The sequence below is a fragment of the Carassius gibelio genome, chromosome B4, assembly GCF_023724105.1.
Source record: "Carassius gibelio isolate Cgi1373 ecotype wild population from Czech Republic chromosome B4, carGib1.2-hapl.c, whole genome shotgun sequence".
NCBI classification, from domain to species: Eukaryota; Metazoa; Chordata; class Actinopteri; order Cypriniformes; family Cyprinidae; genus Carassius; species Carassius gibelio.
In genome coordinates this window covers 19,050,802-19,070,070 of record NC_068399.1, presented here as the reverse complement: position 1 = coordinate 19,070,070, position 19,269 = coordinate 19,050,802, and the positions used below count along the sequence as shown (strand labels likewise).

The 19,269-nt window shown below is 39.3% G+C and overlaps 1 protein-coding gene across 2 annotated transcripts in view; it reads right to left on the bottom strand.

Annotated features, from left to right (window-relative positions):
* LOC127955888 (protein kinase C-binding protein NELL2) overlaps window positions 1-19,269 on the bottom strand; it is a 47,503-nt gene that overhangs the window by 11,665 nt on the left and 16,569 nt on the right. For both annotated transcript variants that reach the window (XM_052553496.1, XM_052553497.1), the window contains exons 13-15: window positions 17,443-17,568; window positions 12,278-12,400; window positions 10,951-11,046 (exon numbers count right to left, since the gene is read on the bottom strand). In XM_052553496.1, coding sequence (XP_052409456.1) covers window positions 10,951-11,046; window positions 12,278-12,400; window positions 17,443-17,568 — 345 coding nt within the window. The remainder of the gene's footprint in view (window positions 1-10,950; window positions 11,047-12,277; window positions 12,401-17,442; window positions 17,569-19,269) is intronic.

The following is a 19,269-nucleotide window of genomic DNA, read 5'->3' as shown; positions in this document are numbered from 1 at the left end:
AGTCAAAGTGCCAAGTAAAACAGATTATCCAATCCCATGAGCACAGACGGGAATAGTTATGGGTCCACAGTGGAATCCTCAAGTCAATTTCATCAGGGACGATTCTTCAAGCGGGAAGTCATCAATCCACTCAGTCCTTTAATGTCCCGGCTGTTCCCACCCCAGCTATCTCCTTCATCTGCCCTGCTCTCGTTTTTTTCTCCCTTCCCTTCATCCTCCCTCTCCATCCTTACACTAATGAACAGATTCACACCCACTGCTGGTTCTCACTGGGGAGCTCAGTACTGAAGAAGGGCCTCGATGCAAACGAGAGTGTGTGCATGAAAGTCTGGTCCCATTCTCAAACAAGTCTGGCACTTTTTTTTGAACAGGATGTTCAAACATGCACCTTTTCTTGTTGAGAAGGCAGACAGCAGATTCTCAGAGCTTCCCCAATAAAAGTGGCAATTCAGAGGAAAGTATTATCTTTAAAGTCAATGTGAATTGCTTTTCACAACCCATTTTATTGGAGATTGTGATGCATTTTAGAAATATTAAGTGAGAAAAACACGAGCCCATAGAAAGTTAATACTGTAGATACAATAGATTTATTTTTCCTGTTTATTTTTCTGACCCCATTACCATTTTTTTTTATAAATTAAAATATATAATAAAATATGACATTAAAATAAATCTAAATAAAAAACCCTTTCAATTTAAATTTATTATACAACATACAGACAGTGTATATATAATTATATAAAACTCCAAATAAAAATGTTGTATTCTAAAATTTGACAAAAATATTAAAATAAAAAACTCTATATATAATATTTAACAATTTTATTAATCATAACATATATATATATATATATATATATATATATATATATATATATATATAAACATGACAAGTATATTCAACAATTTAAAATAATATTTAACAATTTTAATAATTATAATGTTTGTATTGTAATATGTATAATGAAATAATACAAAATAATACCTACATAATATTATACATAATTTTTCAGTGTTACGCAGGATGAATAATAAAAGAAAGATGCTCAACAAATAAACATATATTAGTTCAACCTGATTAATTATTTTATTGAATACATTTGTTAAAAAGAAAATGTTGTATTTAAAATTAAAATGCACAATAATACATGACAATATAAAAAATATAAGAGACTAGTCGAAAATATTTTATTTCATACTATATACAACATTACATATTAGTTTTCAGTGTTACTTTGATATTTCTTCTGTTACCTCTTAAACAGAGGGCTGTTTTGCACAGTAAGGGAGGACGCTCAACAGCTAAACACTAATTAGCTCCACCTCATTAGACAAGATGAGTAACGCCTTGGAATACATGAACCCTATGAAGCAGACATAATCAGAGCGCTTAAATAAACATGGAGGAGTTTTATCGGAAGACCCAACCAGCAGTTGTTTTGAATCTCTTTGTACACACAATGTTACGCTCCTCCCTGTCTCACTAGACCTTCTGAAGATATTCTCGTTCAAATTTCACAGGGGTAGGGCTCCATTCTAGCTTGATGAGTAAGGACACAGTTAAGGTGTTCAGCGACACACTGCAGCCATTTTTTCCGCAAGACTGCAAGTTGAAGGTGCTTACATCCCCCTGCTATACACCCATCACATAAAGAATTAACAAGTAGCCTGCAGAAACGTCTTGTTTAAGAGGAAGGACCCCCGAGCTCAGGGCGTTTAACCCCTGAGGACCTGCTGTAATTGGGTTTCTTTTATGAACAGAGCATGTGTGAAGCATCTGAGCCAATCCGATGGATAGTAAGAGGTAAGAGCTGGAATATGAAAGGAAATGCGACTCCCTACAGCTTCCTTTTCAGAGGAAGATAAAAAGAGAGCGAGAGAGAGCTTCCCTCACAGCATTTTTATTCAGAAAGCATCTCTGCCACAGGATATTTGATGGAGAAGATAATTCTGAGTCTTTGTGCTTCAGTCGATTACTCTCATTAAAGAACAGAATAACAATAAAAACACAAAGCTCTTATCAAATCATTTCTCTATTTTACCAGGAGAACAATATCCCCTGAACTAATGGATTGCTTTGTATTTAAAGAACTGGTGGGGAGTGTTACCGAAGTTGGCCATATGTGCCAACGTCAAGCTGGCATAGATTAAAAAAAGAGAGAGAGGGGCTTACTGACAAAGACGGAGAGTTTAATAATGCAGTTCTTTTAGTTGAGGGATAGGAGGTTTCAAAGGGATGGAGAACAGACGTTTCTTTTCCTCTCATGTTTGTTTGTGCAATATTTATCCTCTTTGTGCTTTTGTCATAACATTATATTTCCCCTCAGAGGAAGACAGAAAACATGAAGGAGAAACCGCGAGGGATTACAGACGGCTGAGTGAAAAGAAAAAAAAAATTCATTAAAGCGCATAATCTATCGCTCATACAGAAAAATAACACAAAAGAATCATAAGACCTCTTTAACATACAGTACAAGGTGTCCAAAAGGTAAAGCACTCAACAAAGAAATTCGACATAAAATGAATAGGAAATATTTATAATTTTGTTTTCAAATAAATTAATCCTGGTGTTATTTTCTCGGAATTCTTTTGGTTTACTCTTTTCCTTTGTTAAAATCTTATTTTGGTTATTTCAAATGAATGCTATTTATACAAACAAACTAATTAAAACGAGCAAACAAATGGTCTTAAAATAAAATAAAATACTTTTGTTGTTTTTTTATTTAAAAAATAAATAAATCTTGGTGTGTTTTTTTTGTCTGAATTATTTTGCCTTATTTTTTCTTTGTAAAAATTTTTTTTGTCCTTTTTCCTTTGTTAATTGCTCTCTGTATATTACAATTAAATGAACAAATTAACAATTGAACATGAGTATGAGCAAACAAATGAAAAATTAAATTCATCATTCTGGGTTTCAAATTCTTTATAAATATTTATAATTTTTATCAAATATAAAAATAGAACAAAAAGTAAATATAGTAATCTTGGTGGATTTTTCCTCTGTAATTTTTTTTGGCTTAAATTGTTTTTCTACTGTAAAATGTTTGTATTTATCTTTGTCATTTTCTTTTTCAAATTTAGCTCTGTAATTCACAATAAATCAAACAACCAAAAACACAGACAAACAAAAACAAACAAACAAACAAAACAATAAATAAATGAATACATACATGCATACATACATAAATAAATAAAATGTGAAATGTGAAATAACCGTAAGGTTTTGGCATGTTTATTAAACTGTTTTCCTATGTAGATATTTTAGGCTTTTTCATTCTTGTGGTGATATTTGGTCCCTACAATGTAGGAAAACCTGACCCACGTATAACATAGCTGTGAGTTTGTCTGTGTGTCAGTTAGTTCTGCCTCCAAGAACGGTGAGTCAGGCGTTCAGTACACACACAGTGTCTCGCAAACCACACCTCACTCTATCTTCTCTCTATCTCTCCACCAGCTGTCTCCTTTAGTCCCCATGCCTCCTCATTTCCTCTCTCCTCACTCCTCTTTTTCTCTCTCCCTTCATCATCCCTCTGTCACTCACACATAGAAGCAAGTGGGTGTTGGAGCGGTTTGTAGAAAACCACCGGCAGATACCCTGCTGGGTAATGTTGAGCAAAAGGTTCTGAGGTCTCTGCCTCCCTATCTCTCTCTCTCTCTCTCTCTCTCTCTCTCTCTCTCTCTCTCTCTCTCTCTCTCTCTCTCTTTCTCTCATACACACACACACACACACATACACACACACACACACACACAGACCCATCCCCAGAGCCATAAAAAGCTTCATGTCCCTCTCTTTTCTGCTCTTCCAAAGTTTAATGGCTCGCTTGAAATTGTACCTGCAAGCCCACAGAAGCCTGCACTGTGAAAAATCTATCTCCTTATCATTATTTTGGTTTGTTGACTCAAATTATGAAACATCCTTAGAAATACATGGAAATCAATTTGGTGTAGAAACAATATTCACACAGAAACTGCAAGTAAATTTTACAGATAATTATAAAGAAATATTAATAAATTATATTATCTGAAAAAAAGCCATATTATCTTACACAGATATTTAAGAAGATATTGTTTGTTTGTTGCTTCAGTTTTCATTTCTGCCTGCACGAATCCTGGGACATGACAAGTTTTCAGTGTCAAGTAATTTTCCTGTCAACCCTCAAAGTGCAATACTGAGTGAAGCTACGAAATCACAGTCCTTCAGAACATCTTTAATGTTGAATATAAAGCTATGAGGTGTGGGCAGGGCTTGTCAGTGCATGCAGCATGACAAAACACAAACAAGACGTCTTGTCGTGTGTCATTTGTCATGATTGATTAGGACACAAACTGAAATTACATGGAGGACATGTGATCTATATCTTTACACTCTCATATCGCTTTTGGTTAATATAAGGTGTCAGAGAAACAGGTGACATCTATCTTCAGAATCAGACATACATACATTTAAAGTGCAATGACACTTGGTTCACTGGTGTATACAGAATGTGGGGGTTTATGAATAAATGGTGAACTGATAACAGAATATAGCATATATATCAGGATAAGCTGCACTGGATAATGTAACACTAGCTTGAAAGTTGACCACTGATTTTTGCTGATTGATTGATAAATAAATAATTCTCTTTATTTATAATTTATGAATTGTAACTAATTATTTATATTAATATTTAACTTAAACTTGAGGTTTCAATTATCAAAAAATCATAGATTTTCACTAGCATAGCAACTACTGAATATCTTTTAATATTGAACTTTTATTATAATATTTTTTATATCTACCACTATTATATAAAATCATTATCAATATCAATAATTTTATATTGATGTATATATATATATATATATATATATATATATATATATATATATATATATATATATATATATATATATATTACTAACATTAATTTATAATAATATTACAATATATTAAAAAAGTAAAATATAATAATATTTAACTTTTATAATAATTAAAAGTAATTATATTGGTAAAATTCGCACTATTACAAAAAGTAGTTTTACCAAGTAATTATATTTTTCATTTTTAAATAATTTATAAAAATGACTAATTTTTCATTGAATTTGTTACATTTAATTATTAATTTGTTGTTATTGAGAATAAGTAGCGCTTTCAATGCTGAAAATAACATTTTGATAATAATCTGTATTCTAATTCTAATAAAATTAATAACATTAGTTCCTTTTCGGGAACTCGAGCTGCGTCGATATCGCTTTGGGGAACGTCCCTGACGAGACCGGCTCTGAACATCGTGTGCAAACTGTCCAATGGACGGGCGTGACGTCACGGAGCGGGGTGACGTAGCGACCAGGAAGCTATATAAGCACGTGCCGTGCAGCTGGCTTCAGCTTCGCTCTGTCAGCAAGCGCTCTGTGTGTGCATGTTAAAAAGTCTGTCCCGTTGGTCCTATTTATTGTTGTCTGTCTCTTAGCCATTAAAAGATCGCTAATACAGCTCAATAATGCCAAAAGCAAAGCAAAAGACCAAGTATTTAAAGGGCGATTCCAAGCCACGTTACAGATTGTGTGTTCCTCCCTGCCCTCGCTACATCACGAGCGGGGATACACACAATCTGTGCGTGGCTTGCCTGGGATCGAAGCACGCTGAGTCGGCTCTCGAGGGGGCCGACTGTCCGCATTGCGAGCGATTGCCAATGCGGGCGCTTCGATCCCGGAGGGCTCTCTTCGAGGAGGGAGCCTTCACCAGCGTTCCTCGCGGTGCTGGCCCCGCTTCTGCCGAGGCAGAGCGGCTGCTGCACTCGTGGGGTTCGCAGGTGGATCTGTCAGAGGGAATGGAGACGGGCCAGTCCTTATCTCCTTCCTCATCTGCCAGATCAGGCGCCCAAACCCTGGGTTCGGAAGCACGCTCGTCGGTTTCTTCCCCCCAGGGTGAGGGATCAGCTCTCCGCCTCTCTTCCTCCGAGGAGGTTGACGTGGAGACTGTTGCTGGGGATTCGCCACCCCTGTCGCCCCAGTATGAGGAGCTTTTGGAGGTGGTTACACGCGCAGTTGATAGATTAAAAATCGAATGGCCTGCAGAAAAACACACTGAGCCGCAGAAAAGCAAGCTAGATGAACGCTTTCTGCGGCCGAGGCAACCACCTCCACGCCGGAGTCTACCGTTTTTTCCCGATCTCCATGATGAGTTATCGAGATCGTGGAAACACCCATATTCGACCCGCCTCTTTGGCCCCGATTCACTATATTATGGCAACGTGATGGGGCTGGGAGAGCGGGGTTATAGGACGTTGCCACGGGTTGAACAGACGCTCGCGGGCTATCTGTCACCCGGCTCGGCATCGTCCCTAAAGGCTCCGGCATTGCCCACTAAGCCGCTGCGAGTTACATCATCGCTTGTGGGCAAAGGTTATGTGGCAGCAGGTCAGGCTGGGGCTTGCCTTCACACCATGGCAGTCCTTCAAGCTTATCAGGCCGACTTGCTGGGAGATATCGATGAGGGAGAGGGGATTAAGTCTGATGATATCGAAGAGCTTAGAAAGACCGCTGATCTCTCCCTCCGCGCCACTAAAGAGACCGCTCGCGCGATTGGGCGGTCTATGGCAGCCTTAGTGGCCGCGGAGAGGCATTTGTGGCTGACCCTGTCAGAGATAAAAGAAGGAGACAGGGTCTGCCTCCTGGACGCCCCGCTTCAAGCCTCGGGCCTGTTTGGCGACACAGTCAACACTGTCGTCGACAGGTTCCAGGAGGCACGCAAACAGGCGGCGGCGTTCCAGAATTTCCTCCCTCGTCGCTCTCGTGGTGCATCTGGGCGGGAGATCACCACGCCACATACCGGCTCCTCATACCGGGAAGCGCAAAAACAGAGTGTCGCCGCTCGTGTTCCCCCACGTCGGGACCGAGGGCCTCAGCGACGCCCTGAGTCGGGGACTTCCAGAGCAAAAAAGCCTGATTTAAGAACAGTTATCGAGGCCCGGAAGTCCTCGACGAAACGATCCTGACATCAGGGTCCAGAGGGTAGCCCCTACTGGGGTAGAGCGCGGTCCACCTCAGTATACGGTGCCCGCCTCACCTCAGTGCCCTCAGGAGGTCGGTCTGCCAACCCTGCCAGAGCTTCAGGGCGCAGCGGCCTCCCGCGAGCACTACTCCCAGTTATTTCCGCCCGTGAGCGCAGCGGAGCTAGGAGGCTCGCCGCCCCTTCGGGGGCCTCTTACACCAGAGGTCAGTCTCGAGAGACTGATTCCCTTAGTAGATTATTTAGCAGCGTGGAAGCTACTGCCAAATGTATCTCGTTGGGTCCTGCGTACAATAGAAAAAGGCTATTGCATTCAGTTCGGTCGTCCACCACCGAAGTTCAACGGGGTCACACCGACTGTGGTCGGCCCCCGGCAGGCTCTGGTTATGGAACAAGAAGTGAATACCCTATTAAGGAAGGAGGCCATCGAGGTGGTCCCTCCTCTAGACAGGGAATCCGGATTTTACAGCCGGTATTTCATAGTTCCAAAGAAGGATGGGGGGTTGCGTCCGATCATAGACTTACGTCACCTGAACCGCTCAGTTATGTCACTGAAGTTCAAAATGCTCACTGTCAAGCAGGTTGTAGCTCAAATCAGATCCGAGGACTGGTTTGTCACCATAGATCTCAAAGACGCATACTTCCACATATCCATCCTTCCACAACACAGGAAGTATCTGAGGTTCGCTTTCGGGGGCAAAGCTTATCAATATCGAGTACTTCCCTTCGGCCTTGCACTCTCACCCCGCACGTTCACGAAATGTGTAGATGCGGCTCTGGTATCCCTCCGTATGCAGGGCATCCGCATTCTGAATTATATCGACGATTGGTTGATCTTAGCTCGATCAGAGCAGATGGCGGTTCGACATCGAGATGTCGTTCTCGCACACATGGGGGAGCTGGGTTTGAGACTAAATGCCAAGAAGAGTGTACTTTCTCCAGTTCAGAGAACCACCTATCTAGGCGTAGTGTGGGATTCGACCACGATGCAGGCACGTATGTCTCCTGCTCGGATCGAGTCGATCCTCACTTCAGTCGAGAGAGTCAAAGAAGGCCAGTCACTCACTGTCAAACAATTCCAGAGATTGTTAGGGCTCATGGCAGCTGCGTCCAACGTGATACCTTTTGGCCTGCTGCACATGAGACCCCTACAGTGGTGGCTCAAGTCCAAGGGCTTTTCCCCGAGGGGAAATCCACTTCGAGTTATCAAGGTCACGCGGCGATGCCTTCGTGCCTTAGACATGTGGAAGAAACCTTGGTTCTTGAATCAGGGCCCGGTGCTGGGAGCTCTTCGTCGCCGTGTAACGCTAGCGACAGATGCGTCCCTCACCGGTTGGGGTGCGGTCATGAGTGGCCACCCTGCCCGCGGTCTGTGGAGTGGTCGCCACCTGACGTGGCACATCAATTGCCTAGAGATGTTAGCAGTCTATCGAGCATTAAAATATTTCCTCCCAGACCTGAGAGGTCACCATGTGTTGGTGCGCACCGACAACACATCAGTGGTCTCTTATATCAATCACCAGGGGGGTCTGCGCTCACGCCCCTTGTACAAGCTGGCATACCAGATCCTTCTCTGGTCCCAGGGCAAACTCCTCTCGATCAGAGCAGTGTATATTCCTGGGAGATTGAATGTGGGAGCAGACATACTGTCGAGGCAGGGGCCGAGGCCCGGGGAATGGATGCTTCACCCCGAGGTGGTGAAGCAGATATGGAGAGTGTTTGGCAAAGCTCAGGTGGACCTCTTTGCGACTCAAGAGACATCGCAATGTCCCCTCTGGTTCTCTCTAGTTCATCCAGCTCCTCTGGGACTGGACGCTATGGTACAGACCTGGCCGAGGCTTCGTCTGTACGCTTTTCCCCCTACCGCTCTGCTCCCGGGAGTTCTGGCGAGAGTACACCAGGACGGGGTCCGTCTGTTGTTAGTAGCCCCGTTCTGGCCGGGCCGAATATGGTTCTCAGATCTAGTCTCGCTCCTCGACGGCTCTCCGTGGGAGATACCGATCAGGAAAGACCTACTCTCACAAGCGCAGGGCACGATAATCCACCCTCGCCCGGAGGTGTTCAAGCTGTGGGTGTGGCCCCTGAGGGGGCACAACTGTTAGCAGCTGGTCTCTCAACCGAGGTTGTTGAGACCCTCCTCCAGTCCAGAGCTCCCTCTACGAGGAAACTGTACGCCCTGAAGTGGTCATTCTTTACTTCATGGTGCAGAGATCGCCATCTTGACCCTGTTAACTGCCCAGTTGGTACAGTTCTGGAGTTTTTACAAGCTAGGCTCTCTGCGGGGTTATCCCACTCCACCTTAAAGGTGTACGTGGCGGCCATAGCTGCTTTCCATGTCCCTTTCAATGATCAGTCAGTGGGTAGACACCCCCTAGTTACACATTTCCTCCGAGGTGCATTGAGGCTGAGACCTCCAGTACGGTCCCGTATTCCCCCATGGGATTTGGTTGTGGTTCTAGAGGCTCTTTGTAAAGCTCCATTCGAGCCAATTCAAGATATCTCAGATAGACATCTGACACTGAAAACTGCCCTGCTACTGGCAATCACCTCGCTGAAACGAGTTGGAGATCTCCAGGCCCTTTCGGTGGCCCCTACTTATTTAGACTTTGCCCCTGGTATGGCCAAAGCATTCTTATACCCTCGAGCGGGTTATGTTCCAAAGGTTCCCTCTGTTACACCACAGCCTATCGTACTGCAGGCCTTCTGTCCTCCTCCCTTTCGGGAGCCAGACCAAGAGAAGCTAAACTGTATGTGTCCAGTGCGAGCACTCGACGCATACGTCCACAGAGCTGCCCTGTGGAGAAAATCCGACCAATTGCTTGTTTGCTACGGTCCTACTAACAAGGGGTCTCCTGCCACCAAGCAGACCCTTAGCCGTTGGATAGTCGAGGCTATCAACGTCTCTTATGAGTCCTCTGGTCTACCCCCTCCTTTGGGGGCCAAGGCTCACTCTACTCGGGGTATGGCGGCCTCCAAGGCCTTCTCAGCAGGTGTGTCCCTAGTGGACATCTGCAACGCTGCGGGGTGGTCCACGCCTTCTATATTTGTCAGATTCTACGATCTTGATATGCGAGCCGCTCCCGGCTCTTCTGTTCTCTCGTCCTAAGCTGTGCTCTCCGGATACACACTAGGCAGGGATTTGGTAGTCTGGCAGCGTGGGCACCTCGTTCCCCAAAGCGATATCGACGCAGCTCGAGTTCCCGAAAAGGAACGTCCCAAGGTTACGTATGTAACCCTAGTTCCTTGAGGGAACGAGACGCTGCGTCGCAGAGCCATACTCCCGGCACCCCTGCCGGCGCTTGCTTCCCTAATCGAAGCTGAAGCCAGCTGCACGGCACGTGCTTATATAGCTTCCTGGTCGCTACGTCACCCCGCTCCGTGACGTCACGCCCGTCCATTGGACAGTTTGCACACGATGTTCAGAGCCGGCCTCATCAGGGACGTTCCCCAAAGCGATATCGACGCAGCATCTCGTTCCCTCAAGGAACTAGGGTTACATACGTAACCTTGGGACGTTTATATTCTGTATTGTAACACAGAACTATATTCTTCTGTTATGCAGAACAGCATAATATAGAGAAGTTTAGCAGCACTTTATATTGTCCTTAGACATTAATCATCAAATGTATAGCAAACATACATATCCACAGTGTCATGAAACATGGCACATTCCACAGAGAGACATCTGTGATCATGTTCACATTCTTGGAAATCATCTGAGATAAGTATCTCACTCGCCTGGAAAATATCAAAAATAAATCACCTCAGGGCTTCTGCAGCTCCTACAGCACTACATTTCTACCACCTCACTCCATCACTATATTATGAAAACACTTGAGGGGCAACATCACAGCATGAGAATATGTTGTACACTTTTCTCCACTCCCAATTTCTTGCCCTGGCATCTGCAGAAAGGTTACAGGAAATGTCCTTCCACTGGCCTAATTGCGTCTTACCTGTCTCACATCTCTTTCCAGTGAAGCCCTGCTGGCAGACGCAGGTATCTGGAGAGACGCAGGAGCCTCCGTTGAGACACTGGCCATCACACAGCGCTGCACATCAAACACAAGACACAGGGGTCAACACACATTTCAGCAGGAGTACACCACAGCAATAAAACCGGCTCTCTGCAAACCAGAGGCTGTGTGCACTGTAAAACAAAGATAGTTCATCAATAAAACAAAGATTATTAGAGTATGCTTCACATGTTTAGCTTTCAAAATTTCAAGTTTATTTGTTACTTGCCATTTCTTTGCAGTTAATTGTGAAACTTACTAGCAATTGAGTGAAAAAGTGGAAAATGATGACAATTTTGTAAATATAATGTAACTGTAAATTTGCAGCATGCATCCATATGTGAATGGTCAAACAGATTTTTGGTCAAAATGTTGGTCTTGGTAAGAAAATTTTACTTTCCTGAGCATGCTTTCGGCCATGCAGCGCAAATGCTGATTATTGTTTTATTTGCTTGTAATATGTTACTTTGTTTACTTTCTAATTACTTTTGGATTTTTTTTTTTACTTAATTGAGAAATAACATTTACATGTATTGTAAGTGTTAATTTATTTACATTAATTTATTAATTAATTTACATCAATTCCAAAATATTTAGAATTTATTTATTAATATAATAATTAGAAAACCTTAAATATTGTTTGCTTAATTTGTATCTTTGTTCTGTTTCTTTTATTTGCTTCTAATTGTTTTCTTTGTTATTTTATTATGAACTGTTTACCTGAATAATTTCTTGACAAATTATTGAATACATATTTGTTCATATGAATTCCTTATAAAATATTTATTAATTAATAAATACACATTTAATATTTATGCAAATGGGGAATTGATAAAGCACTACCTTTCTTCTGTTATTTGTATTTTATTATTATGCATATATTAATAAACATTTTGTTTATTTATTGGCTTATTTGTTTCGTTGTTTTTATTACTGGTTACTTGGTATAATTGTCTTTATTTATTTTTTTATTGAAAAATAATTTGTCTATATGCCTCTTGTTCTTCTGTGAAACATAAGATATTTTGAGAAATGTCAGTTTTTTGTCCATGTACTGGAAGCCAATGATTACCAAAGTTGGTAAAAAACTATATTATTCAATATTCTGTGTTCCACATATTCTGAAAGATCATATTCTACATCCCTAGTCCTACCCAATACCTAAACTTAACAACTACCTTACTGACATTAATTACATTTTTTATTGAAAATCCAAATTTTTACTGTAATTTTGGTACCAAGACTAGTGTGTAATGTTTTTGCTTACCTCTGCAGACAGTTCCATTACCGATGAACCCTGGTTTACAGGAGCAGCTGTGTCCTCCAACCGTATTGAAGCAAAGAGCGTTTTCGTCACAGGTATTCAGTCCATGCACACACTCATCGTGCTCTGAAACCACAAGAGGAGTGTGCATCAGTGTGTGTTTGCACACTTTCCTCAAACTTTATTTTTTTGCACATTCGGCACTTTCCATCTTCCTTGCTGCTGTTTCTCTCGGAGGGCATGCGATTCCATCTCAAAGATGAAAAACAGGCAGGAGGAAAGAGAAAGAGACAGAAAGAAAGAATAAAACATGGAAAGGAGTAGGAGTCAGATGCGCATGAGCACAGTGCTTAGGGAATTACTGACACTACTGTACAAAAATAATATGCCACAGTTTTTGTTGAAGGTTGTCTGCACTTTTGAGATGCTGTCAAAGAGTTTTTTGCCCTCAGACATTCTCTATCTGGGAAGCAATGTCTCAAAAAATGTAAAAGGGGTTCATGATGTTCAGATAAATAAATAATAAATAATAAACAAATTAATTCAGGATTCTTTGATTAAATAATTAAAAAGAACAGCATGTATTTAAAGTTGAAACATTTTGTAATATTAAAAATGTCTTTACTGTGACTTTTGATCAGTGTAATACATCCTTATTTAATAAAGATATTAATGTATTTATCTTTTTTTATTATTCCTTATTACTTATTTATTTCTCTTTTTGTCACTAGCACTCTAACTAACTTAATTTTTTAATAGTCATTTTCCGTTTTCTCGTAAATGAAATAACATAAATTATTGGATTGAAACATATGATTTATAACAAAGAGAGCAAACCAGTCCATATATTGGTTCACAAAGTAACAGTTTTACAATGACCTCTAGATGACCCCATACTAAAGAAAGGCTTCACTCAGCCTACTTGAAATGTCAAAGAACGGTCCTCCGCTGCAGAGCCTCTGTCATTAATATTTCTCTTTGGGGAAAAATGTTCCCACAGCAGCCAGGAGTTAAGGAGAATCGGACAGACACTCAGAGAGAATAGTGAAGATACTGTGAAAATGTTGGTGAAACTTCAGTGAGCCTCATTAATATATAATACCGACCAATCAAAAGAGAGAGATCTGTCTAAAACACAACAAAAAATCTAACCTTATGTTTGATATTAGGGATGCACAATATATGCTGATACCATATCGGTTATCGGCCGATATTATATATATTTTTTTAATTTATGTATCAGTATCGGCCAATGTATATGTTGGTTTATATTAGATATTTAAATGTTCATGCACAACTTGCCTATTTAATATAAAATCTCACTTAATATATATAAAAAAAAACACAAATAACTGAAATGCAATTTTAGTTAATCTCAGACTGAATATTCATTTTTCATGTACATTACAATGCTGTGATGCCTCAATTCAACTGTAGCATTTAAAATGATTGATTTTTTTTTTTTTATCATCTCATGTGAAGATCCGAAAGAAAAAAAGGATGAAATCAAAGCCAATAAACAATTTGGTCCAATATTAGCTCCACTGGCTCCATTGACGCAGGCTCTGTTTACATCAATCAGTGATATTAAAGTCATGCCAAGCAGCATTTGACTGAGATGAATCCCTCACAGTGGACGTGTTTGTACGGTCTGATTTCTCATCTGCGTTGACTCATCTGCCCATGACAGCTATAGCGACACCAATTATCCTGCTAATTACTCATATTAACAAAAAATCTTTCTCTCCTTGCCTCACACATATTCATTTACCTTATATCTTCCAGATGGGCAGATCTAGCAGTTTCCAACAGCAACAACAGATTCATATTGTGCTTCTCTCTCTCTCTCTTTCACACACACTCTCTCTCTCTCTATATATATTAGAATTTCCTCCTCAGGTTTTCCTTCTCTACTGATTTATTTCTTCAAATCCCAGTGTTTACACCTGTCTGGTGTGTTTTTCTTAAATGCATCACTTGCCATCTCATCAAAACCATCCTCCAGTGAAGCAAAACTGCCAAATCAACTTTAGTCATAAATCTCACAACACACATCTTTAAATCACTCTCATTAAAATGTCATTAAATCATCTCATTAAAACGCACTTTAACTGATGAATGATACTGATTGGCTGTGTGTTTTTATGCTGCGGTTCCCCATCTATGATCACCTCGGGATGCATTTGCAGTTGAATTAAGGAACCTTCACCAGTGCAATGCAGATCACATATTCAGTCTGGACGCTTTAAACAGGGTGTCAAAAATCACATTCGTTCTTACCGACAGAAATGCTATTTCTCAAGCATGCAACAAAATCATGTTTGGAATAGACGATTCTTTGTGTTTGTGCATGAAAGGGATAGTTCGTTCAAAAATGTTAAATCATTTACTCATCCTCATGTCTTTTGCAACGTGTATGACTTCTTTATTCTATGGAACACAAAAGAAGATGTTTAGCGGAATGTTCCAGCAGAATCGTTCTGATCTTTGAAGGGACATTTACATGGACAGCTCTGTCCAGAAAAGCACATAAATGAACTGATTGGAGACCAACGTCATTTTAGGCTTAACATCTGCTGACTGCTCAAGGGGAACTAATGAAGTATTCTGTGAGAGACACGGAAAGAAAGGAGAACTAGAAACCCCTTAATGTCCATTGTTAATGTAAAATGTTATTTTTCTATATTCTTTGTTTGACAACAAACACTAACTAAAAACTAGCACTGTTCATGTAACTGACAAAAACTCTTATGCCTACAAGTTTGTTCATTGCTGAGCAAAGGATGTAATTAGTAAATATCAGTGAGCTGATCATGAAGTTTTAATGAACAGATATGGAAGCAGTGGAGCGCAATTAAAATAACTGCAGTAATTCCAATAATTTCTGATGTTTTAAATTAAAATAAGATCGGCTGATTAAAAGTGCTCTTGTTTTAAATCAGGTAACATCTATCGCAGCTTCCTATGAAATGAATCCCAGTTTCGACTGATGTGACTGTAGCCTGCGGATAATCTCATAATAATCCCACAGGCAAAATACGCATTATTTTTCTCTGTGTGACTGCACACATGAATAATTGAAAATAATAATGTTTTGCCATCAGACAGCCAGCCTCGGTAATTACAGAAGCAGATGCACAGCTTTGAGCCAATCACCAGCAGATGCAAAGCTTTCAACCAATCATCAATGGGGAACAGATCCAGAGGGAAGAACGAGAGATTAAACACATAGAATTAAACTGTTAACTGTTGCAAGTAATAGTTTCATTAATAAGATATAAAAGCAGCATTTAAATGAACGGCTATCTCTTACCTGAACATTTTAAGAAAAAGATACATGCTTAAAGGATTGACTTTGAAAGTTACATTCAAAATCAGGTTCTGAACCATTTCTGGGGATTTTAGAATAGAATTTCAGCCATTTATGAATCAGTTTCTAAAATACTTCTCTAGATATGCAAATGCAACCATAGAATAATTGACTCCATACCTCTACAAAAGGCTGTGGCTCAATGCTGTTCAATTTATATAAGCTTTTTCATCAACCAATAAGCATAACCATATTACCAGGTCATTAGAAGTTTGCTTCCATAAATCAGTCCAGCCCTTTCCCTTAGAAAACAACATGCAGCATTGCAGACTACTTGAAAAATAATGACAATAAATAATAACAATGCAGCTGGCCTTGAGAACACAAGGCTTTCTAAGATGATCAGCAGAAAAAAAAAAACCTTGAATAGTTTCCAAAATAAAAGCTGAATTGTTGTTGCCCATGATTGCACCTTGCAACCCAGGTGCAGTTTTTTGTGCTTTTGTGTATTTATTAAGACATAAACCTTCCTGGCCTCTTCGTTGTAATTAATTCACTTTTAAAGTAGGTCACAGAAGGACTAAGGCTCGTTTATCACGTAGATGTTCCCTTGCTTCGTGTTTTGCTTCCTTATCCTGCACTCCTGAAGAGATTTAATTGCTTTTTTAAGTTAAAGATCAGGAGCACGTACCATCTGTACTATCCATCAGTGAAAGTTTTCCATATGGTGTCTTTTTTTTTCTAATTTGCTTTCTCTTTTTTTCTAATTCGCTTTGCCTCTGTTAAATTTTTTGTAGAAAATCTTTATTGTCCACATATGTGGAAATTCATCCTCTGCCTCACAATAACACATACCACAAATGCACTTAACTTCACAGTTCAATACACAAGACATACAGGGACTTCTTGCCCCATGGATTACAGACACATAGGACATAAAATTAATATATAAAGATAGGCTAATAACACACACAAAACATAGATACTATATTTTATATTGTAGTGTCTATAGTATAGTATAGACACTAAAGTTTGCACTATTAAAGATATGTAATTGTAATATTGTTTTACAATATTACTGTTTTTACTGTGTTTTTCATCAAATAGACACATTCTAAACGAAAAAAATGGTCACACTTTATTTTAGGGTCCAATTCACACTATTAACTAACCATTAACTATGATTTTTGCCTCAATTAACTCCTTATTTGCTGCTTATTAATAGTTTATAAGGTAGTTGTTAAGTTTAGGGTATTGGGTAGGATTATGGATGTCATGCATTATATGTACTTTATAAGCACTAATAAACAGCCGACATGCTAATAAGCAACTAGTTATTAGTGTGAATTGGACCCTATACTAAAGTGTTACCCAAAAAATTATTCCAATATTTGGTTATATGAATTATTAAAATATCATCAAATGTATTAAAATATTAGATATAGTAGATGCAGCCATAATACAATATTAATTAACATATAACATTATTAATATAATTTTTTTTCTATTTTTTTTTTCATTCTATCTACATTATTAATAAATGTGAATCATATTTAATGAGTGGAACCCCCCCCCCCCCCCCCCCCCATAATTATTATTTTTGGGAAAGAAAATCTAATAGTAGAAAACATGCCAAATGCAGCATATTAGATTCATTTATGGTGTCTTTAAACATATTTTAATGGCCTGGAGCTACTGCACGTATGACCTAATTATAATCATTGCAGAAACATTGAGCCATGGTTCTCATTTGAGAGATTCAGGTTTGAATCCAACCTGCATTATGCCTCATTCCTCTTCTCTTCACCAGAATAATTCCCTGACAAAAAAAGCACATTTTAATGACTTCTTTACTCACCTGTGCAAGAGTAATCATCAATCCGGACATAGCCAGTGTTGCAGACACACATAAAAGAGCCTGGTGTGTTCATACACATTGTGTTCTCTCTGCAGTAGTGTTTCCCCTCTGCACACTCATCGATATCTGCAACCACAGCAGAACAGAAGACACACTCTGTACTATGACCGGAACAAAACACGGTTTTCAAAACATTTGGGAAGAAGCAGTGCTAAAAACCACCATTCACACTGCAGCTGTGATCAATTAGCAGCATTTGTCAAGGGTGCTGGAAGATCCAGTCATTACATCATAAGCGTTCTGTTGTACGAAGAACATTACTGTTCACACTGCTGCAGGAAACTGTTAAGACTGTAAAATAGCAGGAACATCAACACCATCTTTGAATGTTTCGATGAATATTTAAACACACACACACACACAAATTCAATTATGACTATTTAATCATACATTTGTCACTTCAAAACTCATATGAACCTTTAGCAGCCTTGATAACAGAAAGATTGCAAATACATCTATAATAAAGAGAAAGAGATCTGAATATCTTTTTGAAATAATGTACAGTACCATATGTGTGACTCAGTTCAGTCCTTAAACTGCATTAACAAAACACAGAGCACTTCTAGACCTTTCACTTTCTGTCCCTTTCCTCCACCCCCTTCACTTTCTCAGCCTCCAGCTTTTTCTCTTACACTTTTCATAGATACACACTTGTCCTTCAGTCCACCCACACTCTCCTCCTCAAAAACACTTTATATAATATTCCTTGCATTTCTTTTCTCTGTTAAGCACAAACTCATGTTCTTAATCAGCATTTTGTCTTACTTCCAAAAAAATTAAAAGGTTCAGGCTTAAAATAAAAATCCATCCATCCATCCATCTTGTCCTATTTAGGGACAAAACAAAAACAAAAGCAAAATCAAACCAACTAACCTGTCCTTTCTAGGGTCAACAAAACAAAGCAAAACAAAACAAAACAAAGCAAAGGAAAACAAAGCAAAACAAAACAAAACAAAGCAAAGCAAAGCAAAACAAAGCAAAACAAAACAAAGCAAAGCAAAGCAAAGCAAAACAAAACAAAACAAAACAAAGCAAAACAAAGCAAAACAAAACAAAGCAAAGCAAAGCAAAACAAAACAAAACAAAACAAAACAAAACAAAACAAAACAAAATCTAACCGACCAACCTGTCCTATCTAGGCTCAGCAAAGGTTAAAATAAAATAAAATAAAATAAAATAAAACATTCTCTGAAAATACATTTTATTAACTTACGCAGAGGCATGACAACCACTTTTTTTAAGAAGTTATAATTATAATAATAGTCTTTGCCCACCACTTGCTTTAGCAATGAACTGATAAGATTTTTTTAAGATGGTGTAAACATAATATAAATCCATCAAAGCAGTCTGTTTGGTACAAAAGTGACTATTGGAGAGAATGTCTGCAAAGCTTATCTGTCCCAATATGTCTTCTGTGAAGAATTCAGTGCTTAAAATAAGGAAAAGCTCACTCATCACTTCTGTAACCGAAAATGTAATGCCTTTTTCAGCTGCTTTTGTTCTAGAAGATATGAATTCTGAATTAATAATTTAATGTTTATTTCAGTGCCGCACTGGCACTGGTATTATTCATAACCCTGAGGCTGCTACAAACTATCGACTGCACAGTCCATGCAAACATACAGAATTTTTCACAAGCTAACAAGCCTTTCACTAACACAACTTTCATATAGTGGCCACTCTCAGTTATTTAAAACTGATGTGTTTTTTTTTTTTTTAAATGTTAAAATACTTCATATTATACCAGCTCAATGTGCAGAGACAACT